The sequence below is a fragment of the Verticillium alfalfae genome, genomic scaffold (genome assembly GCF_000150825.1).
Source record: "Verticillium alfalfae VaMs.102 supercont1.5 genomic scaffold, whole genome shotgun sequence".
NCBI lineage: Eukaryota > Fungi > Ascomycota > Sordariomycetes > Glomerellales > Plectosphaerellaceae > Verticillium > Verticillium alfalfae.
Genome location: NW_003315034.1, coordinates 1,444,850 through 1,461,859, shown reverse-complemented (window position 1 = coordinate 1,461,859; position 17,010 = coordinate 1,444,850). Strand labels below are relative to the sequence as shown.

The window sequence follows — 17,010 nt, the reverse complement described above, 5'->3', positions numbered from 1 at the left end:
TCCTTCTTCTCCTCGATCTCGAGCCATCTTCTAATATTTGATGCACTGTACCCAAGTTCGTCGCAATCGCAACTGAGAACCCCCCCCCCCCAACTACCATGACAACCCCAATCGCGCGAATCCCACTGTCATCACCGATACCGCCGATACCCGTATCTCACTGCGGGCGTTCTGCGGCTCCGTCGACGCCGGCACGTGGGAAAGGTGGAGGCTGAACTCTGCTCCGCGGAGATACAAAACCCGTCCCTTATCCCACCTCAATGCGAACTGTTCACCAAAGAACGAAGCGCCTCCAAACTCCAAAAAGTCCTTCAGGCCGCCTTCCCTCGCCCAGCCCAAGACGGTCCAGGGGCATTCTCAGGGGTCCGACAGCGGGAGTGGCGCGGCTGTGGCCAGGAACTTTCGAATTGGGTTCCCCCCCCCCCTTCCAGGGGGTTTTCCTTCGGCCCCGGGGGGCAACAGCATGGAGACACAGACCAGCAGCGGGCGCCGCCCGTGCCCCATGTCATTGAGAAGCAGTACACCTCGGCGTCCAACCCGGTTGGGTCTAACACGAGGCCTATCGGTCCGGCGACGCGACCTTGTCAGCAGTCGCAGGCTGCTCTGACGCTTTGTCTGCTACATTGTGGCCCAATCGGGCTGTGACAGTTCTGATGGGACGACAGAAAACTGGCCCCTTGCCCCTTATCCACAATACGTGACTACGTGTGTTGATTCTGTAGACTCACAACCATCACTCATGCCAGAACAGCTATCACATCGCGACCCTTGCAGCCATAACAATTTGGTCATAATGTCGTTGAAAATGCAACTCTGCTGGAGAATCGTTCGAGAGAGAAAAAAGGCATTACGAATGCGCCGTGCCCCTTTTCTTCGCCGCCATATGAAGATGCTGCCCAGGCATGCTTTGCCGTGCCCCCCTTGAAGACGCCAAACCATAATGACCACCGCTGTTTTCATGAACACAGCCTACGAGGCCCCCAATGACAGCCGTGCTCGTCGTATCTACAGCACTCGTGATATGTGTCCTCGTCTCCGTCTCCGCCTTCACTCAGGTCGGCATCAGCCCAATACCGCTGCCCCCCGACTTGCCGCCACCCCTATAGGCATAGCTTGAGATGAGAGACGACCGGGAGGCGCCCGATGTCGCAGCAGAACCCCCGCCTCGCGCGCTGCCCGAAGCCCTGCGCTTCGTCACGCCGCTGCCTCTGCTGCCTCTGCTGCTGCCTCGTCTCGTGTACTCGGACGACTGTTTCCGTGAACCGCTGGCCTTCCTGCTGCTTCCACGGCTGCCCGCTCGAAAGCCACCGCGACGCCCACCGCCCCCGCGGTAGGAGCCCCCTCGAGGGCCTGCGGTGGCCCCGAATCTCGACTCCCACGCACGTGCTGCCTTGGGTGAAGGAACCTCAGGCTCCGATTCATCGTGCTCCGAAGCCCCGCGGAAATACTTTGAAGGCTGCTCTCGTTCCTCGTCATCGAGATCCTCCGTCTCCTCGCCGTCTTCATCGCTGATAGTGATGGCGTCGGCGCCTTGGCCAGCATACAAAGCCGATCCCTCGGTGTCGTCTTGTTCGTCTGCTTGCTCGTAGAGTGCCTCGCAGCTCTTGATGAGCGGCAAGAATTTGCTGCCAAATTTAGTGACGCGTTCGGCATCAATGCCGGAAATCGCTCGCATCTTGGCCAACGTTGTCGTGCGGTTGATGGCCATCTCCCTCAGTATCGCCTCCGAGAATAACGGTTTCCTCAGCTGTTGCTGGTTACGTAGCTTCTCTTCTAGCACCTTGGCGTCTCGAACAAAGTTTTCGATGAGATCCTGCTGCCAGTCCTCGAGTTCGCGCAAGCGATCCTCCTGCGAGATACGAGGTCCAAGCGGGACAGCGACTTTGCGTCTCCTGGCCGCCGGCCTTGGTTCAAATCCGTCATCGGAATCGTCTGAAACGACGAATTCATCTCTCTCGTAGCCGTTGATGTGAGCGTTGGCATCTCTTTCTTCCAAATCACTCTCTTCATCGAGCACCGTAGTCTTCCCCTTTGGTCTTCGTGTAGTTTTGCCCGTGGCTGGGGAGGAAACATTGGTCGATGGCGGAAGCCGCGACTGACCAGACATGGGCTTGTCTCCGCCATCTGCCGAATCCTTCTTCGTTCGCTTGCGCGGCTTCGGTGCCGATGATTCCTTATCCTTATTGGAAACCTTGACCGACATCATCAACTTGCTGCGACCGCTGATGTACTTGTTGGCGTTGACGCCCACCTCTCATTTTGTCAGTTAAACAGGCCCCCTTTTCTAATGGAGCATACAGCATTCGACTCACATAGATGTACTGTATCGCTATTTTGGCATGCTTGTTGAATGTGTTCTCCTCCCGAAGAGCAGATTCGGCAAGAAGCTTGTCCACCAGTCTCTCAATCTCATGCTTTGCCAAGCGACCTTTGATAAGGCCGTGGTTATCGTCAAGATTGTCGTCAATCGTCTTCGGACGCTTCTTGCCCAGCAGGATATCCGCGCACTGATTGATAGTCAGGTACTTGTGCGCCTTGATCGTCTCAATAACGGCAATGGCGAACTCGCTGAAATCCCGCTCCTCAAACACGCCCTTGTGAAGACAGTTATCGCAAGTCTTGTTACAGTCCGCAACATTAAATGCTTCGCCGAAGTAGCGGAGAATTGTAACTCGACGACAGTCTTTCTGATCATCACAGTACGTCGACATGCGGTTCAGCATGCCCCGCTGTCGCTCCTTTTGTTCCTCACTACCGTCGCCGTCGTTGATCATCTTCTTCAGGGTGAAGACGTCGCCGTACCCAAAGTACAGGATACAATCGGACGGTTTGCCGTCTCTGCCCGCACGTCCGGTCTCTTGGTAGTACCCTTCAAGACTTTTGGGAAGAGAGTGATGAATGACAAATCGCACGTCAGGCTTGTCAATGCCCATTCCGAAAGCAATAGTAGCAACCACTACCTTGATGCTGCCCTTTTGCCATCTTCTCTGAACATTCCACTTCTCCTCAGGCTTCATAGCCGCGTGGTAATGGCTTGCAGAGATGCCATAGTTGTCGCGAAGCTTCGTGGCCACGTCCTCTGTGTTCTTGCGCGACAAGACGTATATAATACCCGTCTGGTTATTGTACTTGCTTTGGATCAGTTGAGCTATTGTTTCGATAAGGCCTTTCTCCTTTCTCTCGACAGCATAAGTCAGATTCGGCCGATTGAAACTTTGCGTAAAGACTTGGCACTTGTCAATCTGCAGATTGTGCTGGATATCCACGATAACATTGGTGGTAGCAGTAGCAGTCAGGGCAATGATGGGCACGCTGGGATAGTTACTGCGCAGTTTGAACAGGTCTTTGTAGTCGGGTCGGAAGTCATGACCCCACTGGCTGACGCAGTGTGCCTCGTCCACGACGAAACGCGCCAGCTTCTGGTTCCGATAGACGTTCGTGAGTGCGCGCTCAAATTGTGCGCTAGCGTTGAGCATCTCAGGACTGACGTAAAGCATGGTGAACTGATGATCGGGATACGGGCTGTTCATGAATTCCAATATCTCTCGTCGAGCTGGGGCCTGGATGGCACTGCTGAAAGCCTTAGCCTTGATCCCAAGCGCCGTGAGATGGTCGACTTGGTCCTGCATCAGACTGAGTAGTGGCGAAACGACAACAGTGATGCCTTTCGTCTTCCCGCTGGTGACCACGGCCGGCAATTGGTAGCACAGGGATTTACCTCCGCCAGTTGGCATGAGAACGAATGCATCTTTGCCGGCTAGCGTCGCGTTGATGGCCTCGAGCTGGTTGGTTCGGAAGCCACGCATTCTGAACCTGTCCTTGAGGGCCTTGGTCACGTCCTCGGACCAACGATGTTTTAGTAACTCGGCCGGAATCGATGCCTTCAGGACTGCAGCCTCCCGTTTCTTCGGCACAGCCTTGGGTTTTGACGACGTGACCGCATTTCCTGATGTTTTGGCGAGAATCGGACGCCCACTGAGCATGTTATTGGACGGTATTTCGTTCGTCTCGTGAGCTTCTGCCATGGCAACCATCGCATCATCATCGTCAAAGCCGTCGCTAAACGTGTCGGGCCTGGACGACGGTTTCGCTGAAATTCCACGGCTGGGCTTGAACGCTGGAACAGCTGAAAATGATGGCGTCATTGCACTCAGGTCGGATTCTTCAATATCGTCGAAGAAGTCTTCAGCGTCATCTTCTACAAGGATGTGCCCAGCTGGTGTTCGATCATACGAAATCTGGGAATCTTTAGGAGTCCGTGTGGATGTCCGTGGAAATGGGGGAGGGGATGACTGTCTGTATTGTGGCGTAGATGAGAATTGGGTCTGTTGGATGACCTCGGTACATGGTAACGCATTTCGGGAGTGTATGTTTTGACCAGCACCTGGGTGGGATGGCTGCGTGTTGAGAATGACCGAATCTTCGAAATGCACGGTTGGCGCTGAGGTGTGCTCATGTTCAGCCATAAAATCGGCATCAATACCCGCTGCGGGAAGGAGAGGTAGATACGTCTGCTCGAGAGCCTTGATGCTGTCGGAGATATCGTCTAAACGACTCTCATCATCATCGGTATCGAGGCCAGCATCGTATGCTTCGGCTAGCTGAACAGCGAGCAACTGACGCTCGTCCTGAAGGGGCTTAAGCTGTTCGGCGACAGCTTGGACGCTTTTGAGCGCTTCTTTTTGTGCTAGCAGGACCTTCTTCTCACTTTTTACCTTCTGGCGATCTTCTTTTGTCCCGCCTTGCTTCAGGAGTATGCCGAAAGCCTCGCTGTTCTTAGTGATTCGTGTCTCTAAGTTTTTCGTCTTTGCCTCCAATACCAACTCCGTCCTGAGAAACCATTCCAGGACGGCGGGATCAGGATCACCTGGAATCTGTGAACCAACTAGAGGCCCCGACGATTGCGACTGGGATATTGGTCTTGATAATGCCTCCTGTTTTGCAGGCTGAGTGGGGGCTGTCATCTTCGTCGTTGGGGGGGCATGAGCAGGCTCAGCTCGAGAGGGTGTTTCCAGAGCCATCAGCTCATCATCTGTCGTAGGCGACTGCAATGCTCTCAACACATCATGATCTTGCTGAGCGATGGAGACATGTCGACTCGGGGGTGTAATCCATTCGTCATTTGGCTCGTCGTCGTCTGAGTCCTGGATAATCCGGCGTTTCTTGACCAAGCCGGGCGCTGGCGTGCCCTTAATCTGACAAGCATCGGGCGTTGAATCCACGGGCTCACATGTGTTGGGCGAGGATGATAGGACAAGCGCTTTGCTTGGCGTTCTTCCCAGATATTGATCGTGATGAGAGAGAGGCATGGGTCGTCTGGGCGTGCCAGGATTGCCATCATCACTTGCTTGTCGATATATTTTCTGAATTCGGGTCGTTGAAGGGCGCACGGCTTGGTCATGTGTTTCCAACAAGCTCGGAGTAGTGACTTCTGTGACCTTGGTCGCTTTGTTGCTCTTCGGAGCAGGAGTCTCGAGTATGTCGTAGAGGTCGGGAAACTCATCATCCGAATTGAAATCATCCATGTCGGCAACATCCATGCTCTTCCTCTTCTGGCCCCTGTGTGACGGCGGCTCCGACCTCTTGCCGTGGACTTCGTTCCAAATCTTGACTTCGTCGCCAAAGTTGATTGAATCCGAGGAGATGACTGTATCATCCCCTGTGAGATCCATCACATCGGATAAGTCAAAGTCATCCAGGGTTGGCAAGTCCCGTGTTGGTGTTTGGCTGGTCTTGATTCTAGGATGCACAGCTTGCGGAGCCGTGATTGACCTGGTCCCTGTTGGCTTGCTCTGCGAGACTGGCTCGCGCTTTGCAGGGGCAGGGGAACGCAGGCTATGACCCGCATGCTGTTCTTCGAGTTGAGCCTTGTATGCCCGTTGCAAGGCACCGCCCACGTTTGTCGAGGGGTCGGGTGTGGGGAGTTGTTGATTTTTGCTCAACAAAGATGGCTTGTGAGGCTTCGACGCCGACGTCAATTTCGCCATGTCTTCCTGAGCGTTCGGTGCCCCTCCGGGATCCCGAGCAGTACGTTTCGGCGTAACGTTGGCATGGGCGGCAGCTGCTATTTCATTCGGTGCGCAGTGCGCTCGCTTGACGGCAATATTGGACAGACTCGACTTGGCCTCGAAGCTTGCGGGCTTCAGCTGGGACTGCGACAAGCTAAGGCTCGGAGGGTAGCTAGGACATGAAGGTTTCGTGATGGCGATGTTGCCCAAGAGCCAAGCAAGATGGTCTCCGAGGTTGTTCCGCGTCATGAAGTCGGCGAAGAAACATTTGATGGTATATGTGCCAGCATTGGACGAGAGTGGAGGCCTTTTGCCTTCAGCGGTCGTTTCGCTGCTGGTGATTTACGGTGTTGTGCCTCGACGTTCCTCGTAAAGTGGTCCACGTGAAACGGAGGCAAGTCGCGTCGGTGGGGTTGAGTCTGCCTCGGAGCGCGTTTCCTTAGTCACCACCAAACATTCTCGTGTTCACGTGACTTGGCGAGGCAGGCTACCCCCGTAGTCCCTACGACCTTGCTCATGTTATATAGTTATTTTAGCATCTGGCACAGCGGGTTACTGTTCCACAAGCAGCTTGAACAAAGTGGCTCCAAACGACAAGTGATATTTGAATAAACGAGATGCAGAGGAATCGCAGTCCTGAACCCTGATAAGGTAACTCCAATATAAAGCCCTCCCCATTGCAATCCAACCACTGTCTACCTGCTGCTCCTCGCTTTCTTTCTGCCCTCCCTCTCCCTCTCGTATGCATTCGCCTCCCGACCTTCTTCGTTCTGAATCTCGGCCACGAGCCTCTTGTATTTTTTCTCGTACGCCTCGTCCTTGGCCTTCTTGACCCGCAGGTTCTCGCGCTGCATGAAACGCGCATCCTTGCGGAGCTCGCGCATGGCACCCTTGCGCTCCCGCTTGTGCTCTGCACGCAGCTTGGCCAGCTCCGCGCGATCGCGATCGGGATCGTAGTGCTTGTTGGGGTCGAAACTGTCCTCGAACTTGGGAATGCCCATCTTGATGGCAAGCGGGCGATGGTGGTGAAGCTCAAGCGGACGGCGCGCGAGGCGGGCTGAATTGCTGAGGATGCGGAGCTTGAGGATTACCTTCTCCAGTTGATCGACCAGCGTAGGAGGTAGCTGCGAGTTCTTTGGCTTCGTGAGCTGGGAAATCATCTCCAGCGCCGGACCAAACGTCTCGGTGAATGCGCTTGCGGAGGCCCATATATCGGCGGCTGCTGCCAAGAGTTGGCGCAGATGCGGCGCTGGAAAAAAACATCAGCATGGAATTCAGCGTTTCAGACAAGGTCACAACTTACAGAAGTGCAAGCTTGAGCTCTTGGCGCTGTTCCTTCGTCTGCTCCTGTGGAGTGCAGTCCGAAATCTTCAGCTTGCGAATCGCGCCCTTCTTCGTGCTCAAAAGTCTCACATCCGCTGCAGGCTCGTGTACTGGGAAAGTCCCTGGCCATGAAGCCTTCTGCGGTGCTACCGCGGCGATGGTGTTGAGGCAAACGTTCTATTGCGTGTCAGAACATGATTGTTGGGGAAAGATTGTCCTAAATTACCATAACCGAAGGCATATATCTCTTTGAGAAAGCTTGGTATTGAAGAACGAGAGTGGAAAGGTATGCGCCTGTCGCCAAATCGTCGAGAGTTTTCGGTGCTTTCAAACTCAAGTACCGATCAATAGTCAACATCATTGGTCTGTCCTTTTGTCAGTTGCTGTTACCGTGATGTCGGAAATCAAAGCCTTACGTGACAACCTGGTGGAAGTGATCCGAGGTGGGGAACATGCCAACGGCGGTAAAGAGAATCAAATCACCAGTATGCAGAGCTTGCGGTCGCTGGTCTTCCATCTCTTTGATGTGATGCCGGAATCGGACAGCTATCTCAACTGGGAAGAATGTCTTCGCCAGCGAGTGAATATGTCGCATTATTTGTTCGATGACCTGGAAAGGCGTGCCTAGTTCGATGTGGTCCATCGCGATGTAATCGACGAGCGCAATGGCGAAGTGCTCCAGCTTCTCCTTGTGCCGACTATCAAGTTTCGGGTGGTAGACTGCTCGAATACGTTGCACAATGGTTGGAAGCTTGTCGATCGGGTACTGTTTGGCCAGCACCACAAAGTCGGAGACCGTCTCAGGGCAAGGGAAGGTGTATGGCAGATCGGAGGCGTCGACTTTGCCGTCCGCTGGCGCTCCCGTGGTGAAGATGTTACTCCTAGTTTCAGACTCGTTCAAAAGGCCTTTGGTGAACTCGTCGTCAGACTCGTCGGCTTCCTCTTGCTCGTCGCCAGATAAATCTGTTTCCTCCTCCAGATCGCTCTCGGCAATGTCAAGGTCGGAGCCGCTGGCCACAAGATCATCGTCGATGAAGAAATCGTCTTCGTCACCTCCAAGCTCATCAGCAGACGGGCGCCCCTTCGAGCGCCCCTTGGATGCCTGCACTCCCTTTCCGAGACCGAAATCTTCCTCTGGGTCCTCAGTGAAGAACTGGAAAGCTGGCTCCTCAGCTGGTTCCTCTTCCATCTTGTCGTCCTCGCTTTCGTTGTCGTCATCAGAGACGGACTCTCCCCTCATGCGCTTTTGGCGGTCAGACTCCAGTTTCTTGAGTTTCTCCACCTCTTCCTCCGCCTTCTCCTCATCCGTCTTGGTCCTCTCGGTGGGCTTCGATCGCTTGTCCAGGATGAGTTGTTTTAGCCTGCGGTCAAAGTCCTTGTCAAACGCAGCCTTTTCCATGCCTGCAACGAGCTGAGGCGGCTTGTCGTCCTTGGGAACATTCTTGCGCACGCGAGCTGCCAAAAGCATCTGCAGCTCAGGGAGCTCTTTGTCCAGCTGGCCGCGAAGCTCTTCATCTTCATCCTTGGCAACTTGTCGTTCGTACCTGTGAGAAAAATGGGGTCAGTAGCCGTTTCAACAGCAGTAGCCATAGATCAGACGTACTTGTAGGCTTTGGACTTGGCAATGACCTCCTCCATAACCTCCTTCTTGCTCTTCTTCCTCTCCGGCTCACCTTCACCACCTTCCCCTTCCTCATCAACCTCGGCATCTCGGATGCGCTTGAGCGCTCGCTTGCGAGCCTCTGCCAGGCCTTCGTCATCGTCCGAGTCGAGATCATCCTCGTCGAAATCGTCAACCAGTTGCGTGTCCAGGGTCAAGGCCTCGCCGCCGTGAGTGAGCTCGCCCAGAGGTTCAGCCTCCTCGAGGTCGAAAAGGTTCGTCTTCTTGTGGGACCTCTGCTTCTCGCGGGCGAAACGCTCCAGCATCTTCTCCTCCTCCGCCATGTTGGGGTCGCTTTCACCGAATCGTCGATCGAGGATACCTCCGACCTTGTTGCGCCTCTGCATCTCGAGAAGGAGTGTGTCCCGGCGCCGCTGTTCGGCCGCAGTCGTGGAGGCCACCGGACGGCCGGCAATTCCCTTGGCGGCATTGCCGGTAGATGGGCGATTGGTCGTCACCTCAAACTTGGGGCCCCGGGCATTATGCTTCAAGTCGAATGGGTTGAACTGCTCCCGGATCTGATTGAGGGCTTCGGTTCGGTTCAGGCGCTTGTCATTCTTCGCCTTGCCGTCGTTCGCAATCTGGCGCTTCTGCTTCTTGGACTTTTGGGGTCCGGTCAAGCCTTGCTCTGGAGAGGGCAATGTCAGTCGTCAATCCAAAAAGGTAATGCCCGCAAGAAGATAAGAGTTACCTCTGAGCGAAGACTTCAGACGTTTGAGATGCGAACCGCCCGCCATGCTGAAAAAGTTGTGCGATCACCGACCGAAGTGCTTGTGCATCGCTATTCAGATCGCGGGTCGCAAGCCTCTTGAAGAGCCATCCAAAAAAATTGTGAGGGACCCAGGCTTATCTTATCAAATAGTGGGGCACTCAATCGGTACAGGGAATGATGAATGTCGTAGGGGTGGAGCGCACCTAGGAAAGGTACATAGGTACCCAAAGAAATAGCTGGGGTATCTACTTGTGAAACTCGAGCTTGGAGCTCCGTCTTTGCACCATCAATCGTGAACACACTGGAAGCCCTCGTAGAACGGAGGCATCGTTTCCCTTGCAAAGAAAAATGCGGCCATGACGATGACCGACACAATGTCGCTTTCGTCTCTTCTTCGGTTCTGTCGCGACGAGCGCGTCGTGCTCATCGGCATTGGCGCTGCCACCATTAGCATGGTGACAATGATGACCCAGGCACTGCTATGGGTGCGCGACGACAACGAAGTCAAGCCGACGCCGCTAAAACCGCAATACATTACTCAGGATACAGAAGACTCGCTACAGCTCGGAACGCTTGACAAGTTGCTGGCTCATTCGAACTACTCCATCCGCGACATCGCCAACAAGATCCTGTGCGATCGCGCCGTCAACGACCCAGACACAGTTCAATACCTACTCTACGATATCACCCGGCCAGACTATGACACACGAATGCAGGCTCTAAGAGCGCTGGCCACATTGACTGGTCAGACACACGGTACGCCTCCAGATCTGACTCCTCATCAAAGGTATGGGTTTGCTGATTCGACACAGAGGGCCTATCAAAACTGCACAACTGGAAAGCGTACACAGCGTTGGTGCGATCACTCGAGCTCAGCCTCGACGATGTGGAGCACGAAAGCCTCGACGACAAATATTGGGATGAATATTACCTACGCGATATGGCCGAGAGGTTTTGCCTAATGTTCCTCCTGGAACTCATCAACAAGTATGGTGCCGAGATGCTGGTCAAGGCCAAGTTCGTGGAGAAGTGGTTGGCGAAGCAAAAATGGGGCGAGAACGAGGACGAGCGACGCGAGAACTTCGCTTACTACCTGGATCACAAGAGAAACCGGATCGTCGACATTGTCACGAGGATAGCGCACACAACTGAGGGTAGCAAGGCCCTGAACGCGTGCAACCTCCCTGTGGAGTCCAAGTTTCATGTAACCATTGCGGCGGAAACGGAGGAAGGGTTTCTGGTCGCCCTGCAGCCGGCTGTGCGTGCGGCGGACGTCGACGATGATCAGGCGGCGGAGAATGTGCCCAGAAGCAGAGATCACTCCGCAGAGGAACAACGACTTCGACGCCAGCATCGAGAGGCCATGGTTTTCAATGACGGCACGCGGCCCATTGGGAGAGAAGATATTATCGAGCGCAACAGCGGCTCGCCGCCTTAGTAGGGATTTCGGATGCTAAGCCATTCATATTCGCCACGGCTGCAAACGATTCAACTTCCATTGGATTGATGAGAAGACTGTTCTGATGCAGCATCACTACAGCCCACGACGGGGTGTACGGGGCCGTCACCTCGGCTTTCAGGCCTGGGAAGATCATCTGGAGCATTCATATACGATCATCCATCGCACAACTCCGAGAGAGGCCCAGAGCGTCATCCGTGGGCAGAGGCTTACTCGGTTGAGAGACATGTGCTATTTTGTCTGACTGTATGAGGCATGAGCCCCTTGCTGCTGAGGCTGATAGTGGAGCTCGAAGAGACATCAGTGTAGCTCGTCATGTCGCTTTCTGGCGTTGCCAGATGTACAGGAGATCGAGCGGCTCATGTCATAATAGGCGATTGGGCTGTAGAGTTGATGTGATTCTCAGTTGGTGACAGGGTCAGGAGGCAGGGTGACGGCTGCCGTGGGGAAAAGATACTGCTCTTCTTGCTGCAGGTTCTGTAGCACAACAAGGTGTTCAATGAAAGGGGCCTCGGGGCACCTTGCAAACTGCGAGAGCAAACCGAGCGGCCGGGATCCCGAAGTAGGAGCTTTTCTGGCTTTGATGACCAGATAACACCTATGTGGTTGCGTTTCATTTGAGATCAGCGGCCTCGAAATAGCACAATGATGGCCGAGAAGAAGCATAAAGAGTTGGGCGAGTAGTCTAACACATGTTTAGTGGTGTAGATGGAGCTTCTGCCAGGGTTCTGGGAGATTTCCAAAGCCGCGACTTTCATCCCAGGTCATCAATTCCCTCGCGTCTGTGTCGCGGTACCAGGATCCCTTACGACGATATAACATCGTGAAGCTGTCAAAGGTTAAGTCTAGCCGCCGGGCAACAGCTACTGCTCCAGGAGACCGTTCCTTACGTCTCAGCTCAAGTCTAGTACGCTCAGCGGAAAGTTCGAATGTAAATCAAAGGTGACATTAAAGTCCTGCTCCAGGAGATGTTCTCGGAAACGCAGCCGTCCAGTCGCTGGTCATCGGTTTCGGGGCAGCCCATAAGGAGACAGACAACAACAACAAGCAGACTGTCTCGGACCGTGAGGAGAGGCTCCGTGGAGAGGTGAATGGATCCGGCAACAGGTTAAAATCAGAATGTTTCTAAACAGGCCGAATGAAGCATCGCCACAAGGGGAACAGACAGGGTTGACAGTTCGGGCATGGGTTATGCAGCGGCCTTTGCAAAGACACCAACCAATATGACACATCATGTGTACCTAGGTGGGTAGTGAACAGCTGGCCGTGGCATTCGGGGAAATCTCCCGCATGTCCAGTTCCAATTGCGAGCGAAGGACTCCGGACAGGCAGTCGGTATTGATTTGAGTGAGACGGTCATTCTACCCTAGAGCTAGCTGTCTGGCTTTGGATGAGAGGATCACCATCCCAACCATGACAAGCGATATACGGTCCCAGCGGCCACAGCGGGGTTCATGTTTGCTGGTGGATCTCCTGTCCCGGGACCGCAGGGCAGCTAAGAGACAGGGTTCAAGCTCTGGCGGCGTGGTGCACAGGTACCAGTCAAGCGACCACCTGTCCCCGGAACGAGCCACCCGGATACGTTACGAGGCGGCCGACTTCTCGATGCCAGTGGGGTACCAAGCAAGGAGAACAAGGCCCCTACCTAGAGTGAAGCTGGAAAGCAAAAAGGTGACTGGAAATATATCATGGGCTATTGGCACGACTGGGTGCCAGCCTGAGGTCCGGGGTATCCGAGGTCTTGGGATTCCCTTGTTTCCAGTCTATTCTGATATCGGATGATCTACCTCATCCTCCCAAGATCAGGGCTCGGGCTAATCAAATGTCTGGAGGCCCCAACTCAGACTGACGTCGAAAGTCAGTCTTGTAGCCGCCCGCGCCTGCAAATGAAGGCTCAGAGGGCAGCGACCACTTATGATTACCTACCGTGCGCAAGAAGGACACTCGTCCTGTCACACGCCTTCTCCACGCCCCACTGACCAGCAGCACCGCCATGGACGGCAAAGGGTCAGCTTCAAGCTCGAGGTCACATGGAGGCGGCAGCCATTCAGCAATAGATCTGCAGGCACGGCGATGGGGTCGCCCGTCCAAAGGCGGGCTGAGGTTGGCTGAAGGGGGTGCATGTGTGCAGCGGCAGACGCAGCAAGGAGCGCCTGCAAGACGCAGTGTGATGGAGGCAGCGTTACTGTATCTGGAGAATGTAAACAATCGATACCATGAAGCCTCGCGAGAAAGGCGGTGGATGTTGCCGTGGCAAAGTTCAGGGGAGGCTTCGTGGCGATTCACCCGTCAAGAGGCTCTCTCTCGTATTTGAGTCTGGAAACGCAGAAAAGGGAGGAATCCCTTTGCTCCTCTGCAAACAATATCTGGGGGTTTGCTTCTTTTTCCGCCCCTCTCCCCTTCCCGCACGCATCATCTTGGAGGAGAGGCAAGTCGCATCCTCAACTTTCTACTTACAGTAGTCAATCCCCTGTCATTTGTGCAACTGCCATTCACACCCTGTCCCCAGTCACCAGCGGTCGGGCCACCGTCACACTCACACACATCCACCCCCGGCAGGAAACTGACGGAACGGGTTGACACAAAGGGAGGGACACTCAGCACACGGACGGAAAGGAACGAGGGGTGCCGCTGGGCTGTGACGTGACGAAACAAGAAGAGACGAAACCCCTTCGCTTTCACCAAACGACACATTCTCTTTTTCCCTCTCTCTCTCTCTCTCTCTTTTTCCAGTCTTCTTTATTGCTTTGCTTCTTGCAGCGAGCGTCCCGGCTGCAAGACAGAAAGAAACGCAGAGCATCCAGCCATTCACACACGCCAAGTTCATCGCCCATCTTGTTACACGAGCGAGGAACAGCTCCCCCCCCTCCGCCTGCCGAAAGCCCACAAAGACACTGGCGCTGGAGGGAGATCGCGCTTTGCTTCCTATCCACTCATCCACCTCGGACGGCAAGGCTAGCCTGACAGCACATCAGGCGCGTTGGGCATCCGACACTGGGGGGAGGGGGAAGACACTGGACGCCAGACGCGGGCGCGAGACATCAGACGAACCTGGAAGAAAAGAACAGGACAGGCCCGCCAGTTAGGTTCGAGCTTTGTTGCTCGGTCGTTGACGACGGAACACTTTTTTTCATGAGGTGTGGTGGGGGTAAACAAGATTACCTCCCACACACTGACGGTACGCTGTAATTACAGGTACCACAGCACCTGAAGACGCCTGGCAGAGTACGACCCTCCCGGTGGACGGCCGGATCCACGCCTTTGGCTTGGCTTGGAGCCCCGGTACCCAAATAGTGACCTACCTCTGTCTACCTTACCTAGGTACCTTGCCTGGTACCTTACCTAGGTACCTACCTACCTTACCTGGTACCTACCTACCTGATCAAAGTACCCTAGGCCAAGGCAGGGACGCCAGTCCCAGACCCTTCCGCCATGTCTTCAACGCTGGTTACCGAAACAACATCCTCCACCATATCAACATCAACAAGGCCGCCACCACCCCTCCGTTCCCAACGCTCCACGCACTTTTCCCAGCAGCTGCCGCGCACCCTGCGAAAGTCGTCCAGCTTCACCAACGGCGGTCTCTACGGCTCTTCCCACCACGCTGCATCGACGCCCAACCTCAACTCGCTCTACACCTCGCACTCGTCACGCCTCGGGCCCCCCTTACCCACGAGCTCCTCTCTCTTGGCGCGCAAGGGCTCCCTGGCCGCCCTGACGCCATCGTCCCTCGCCTCCATCCCCGATGCCAGCGAGAGCTACGGCCTCAACACCGTGCTGAGTGATCCGCCCGACGGAAAGAGAATGACGCCCACGACGCCTGGCCGGACGCCACGCGCCCGCCAGCGCCCCTCGTTGGCGGGCGATGACTTTTGTCGTCGGGCGATCTTTGTTGACGTCCCTGGCACATGTACGGCACCGTTCGCTTCATCCGGGCCTGTGCAGGGAAAGAAGGGCACCTTTGCCGGTGTCGAGCTGCAGTCCGACTTTGCGTCCCGGGCAAGAACTCTGGCGATGTTGATGGGTATGCGTTTCCCTGTCCTTGATTCCCTGTCCTTGATTTCCTGTCCTTGATTTCCTGTCCTTGATCCCCTCCTCCTTGATCCCTCTTCCTTCAATCGGGCCCCTTTGCTGACCTCGCTCGATCGATGCAGCGTGTCCTACTTCACCACGAGCGTCCCCGGCGCCGGCATCTTTCTGCCCTTAATCAAGGCCTCTCTGCGACCCACGTCCCCTGATTCCGCGACGAGCTTCCCATTTACCCCGACGGCAAGCGTTCACGGGCGGCGGTCTCAAGATGGGCAACCAAAACTCGACGAACCACACACCTCCGACGCCCTCGGTGCCCAAGTTCAGCCAGTCCGTCGGCCCAGGAAGGGCACCCAGTCCCCAGATGAAGCGCCCTCGACCTTCGCTACCCCGCCCCGAGTCGCCTGTCCGACGACTCATGACGCCCGGCCCTAGGCCCTCCATCGGCGGCGTCACCCCTGGCGTCAAGCCTCCCTCGAGATATGGCAGCCCGACGCCCAACCGGTTCGCCCAGAGCGTGCGAGGCACATCAGGTGATCCCAGGAAGGGGGTGCCGCGACTGGAGAGGAAGCCTAGCGTGGGACCTCGCAGCGCGTCTGCCCTCGGCCAGTCGATGGAGTTTCCCGAGGACGACATCACGCCCATGGCCATGGGTCGCCCCAAGACCAACGGCAGCGTTGGTTCTGTTTCCTCGTTCAACTCCAAGTTCCGACCCGCGTCACGGACGGGCAACAATGATGATCAAGAGGCTGAGCGACTACGCCACCAGCTCGAGGAGCGCGATCGCCAGCTCCGCGAGCAGGCCGCGACGTTGGCCGACATGGAGAGCAGCCTCACGGAGCTCCAGACGCTTATGGAGAACCCTGACGCCCTGCGGCCGCGACGCAACAGCCTGGACGATAAGGACTCAACGCAGCTCCGCGCCATCCTGCGAGAGAAGAACGAAAAGATCGCCATGCTCACGGCTGAATTCGATGCGCACCGAGCCGATTTCCGCAGCACCATCGACACGCTCGAGATGGCTAGTACCGAGACCGAGAGGGTGTACGAGAAGCGCATTGAGGAGCTGATGCAGGAGATTCGGGATCACGAGTCACGAACCGATGATGTTGACTCGGTTGCCCAGCAGCTGAAACAGCTGGAGGAACTCGTCCAAGAGCTCGAGGAAGGCTTGGAGGATGCCCGACGCGGAGAAGCTGAGGCGAGGGGCGAGGTCGAGTTCCTGCGGGGAGAAGTCGAGCGGACGCGTAGTGAACTCCGTCGTGAGCGTGAGAAGCCCAGCACAGGCCACAGTGCGCCCGCACAAGACGCAACAGCCAGTTCCAAGGAGCTCGAGCAAAAGGAGGATGAGATTCGCGGCCTCAAGGCAATTATCCACTCGCTCAGCAGAGACTCGATCCCCAACGCGGAAGCGCTTGAACACCAGCACCCCCCGCGCGTGAGCTCTTTCAACAACAAGATGCACTCGTATCCTGCCACGGCCGGCGAGTCGGTGGACTCTCGAGCGGCGCGCGAGAAGATGGAAAAGGAGATGACGGACCTTCGCGCTATGCTCGATGACAAGAACATGCGCGAGGAGGAGCTCGAGCGCGAGGTGGAGCAGCTCCGAGGGCCCTCCAAGCTCAATCCCGCCCCGACACAGAGGTCGTCGTTCCGCGACTCCCGTGACACTGTCGTCCTGGCGCGCCATCGCGAGTCGCGGTCTCCTGAGCTGCACAAGCGACCACCCGGCTTCGAAAGCGACGCGTACTCTATGGCCACCGAGACTAGAACTCTCTGGTGCGAAATCCTGCGAGACGGTGGGGGCATGACGTCCTTC

The 17,010-nt window shown here is 55.8% G+C and overlaps 4 protein-coding genes across 4 annotated transcripts in view; 2 read left to right on the top strand and 2 right to left on the bottom strand.

The window, feature by feature from the left end:
- Positions 1–703: 703 nt before the first annotated feature.
- Positions 704–6,257, bottom strand: VDBG_04764 (ATP-dependent helicase SGS1; the record flags this gene model as incomplete). Its single annotated transcript, XM_003005112.1, has 2 exons — positions 704–2,251; positions 2,313–6,257. The coding sequence occupies 2 exons, from the start codon at positions 6,255–6,257 to the stop codon at positions 1,052–1,054; spliced, it is 5,145 nt and encodes a 1,714-aa protein (XP_003005158.1).
- Positions 6,258–6,703: 446 nt separating this feature from the next.
- On the bottom strand, positions 6,704–9,728 carry VDBG_04763 (nucleolar complex protein; the record flags this gene model as incomplete). The annotated part of the gene is made up of 6 exons (XM_003005111.1): positions 6,704–7,202; positions 7,312–7,508; positions 7,558–7,696; positions 7,748–8,875; positions 8,935–9,619; positions 9,683–9,728. The coding sequence occupies 6 exons, from the start codon at positions 9,726–9,728 to the stop codon at positions 6,704–6,706; spliced, it is 2,694 nt and encodes an 897-aa protein (XP_003005157.1).
- Positions 9,729–9,963: 235 nt separating this feature from the next.
- Positions 9,964–11,732, top strand: VDBG_04762 (conserved hypothetical protein; the record flags this gene model as incomplete). The annotated part of the gene is made up of 2 exons (XM_003005110.1): positions 9,964–10,459; positions 10,516–11,732. The coding sequence occupies 2 exons, from the start codon at positions 10,078–10,080 to the stop codon at positions 11,139–11,141; spliced, it is 1,008 nt and encodes a 335-aa protein (XP_003005156.1).
- A 2,862-nt stretch (positions 11,733–14,594) lies between these two features.
- Positions 14,595–17,010, top strand: part of VDBG_04761 (conserved hypothetical protein) — a gene marked incomplete at both ends in the record, with an annotated part of 2,840 nt that continues 424 nt past the window's right edge. Inside the window, 2 exons of the mRNA XM_003005109.1 lie at positions 14,595–15,186; positions 15,437–16,990. Of these exons, the coding sequence (XP_003005155.1) occupies positions 14,595–15,186; positions 15,437–16,990 (2,146 nt within the window). The remainder of the gene's footprint in view (positions 15,187–15,436; positions 16,991–17,010) is intronic.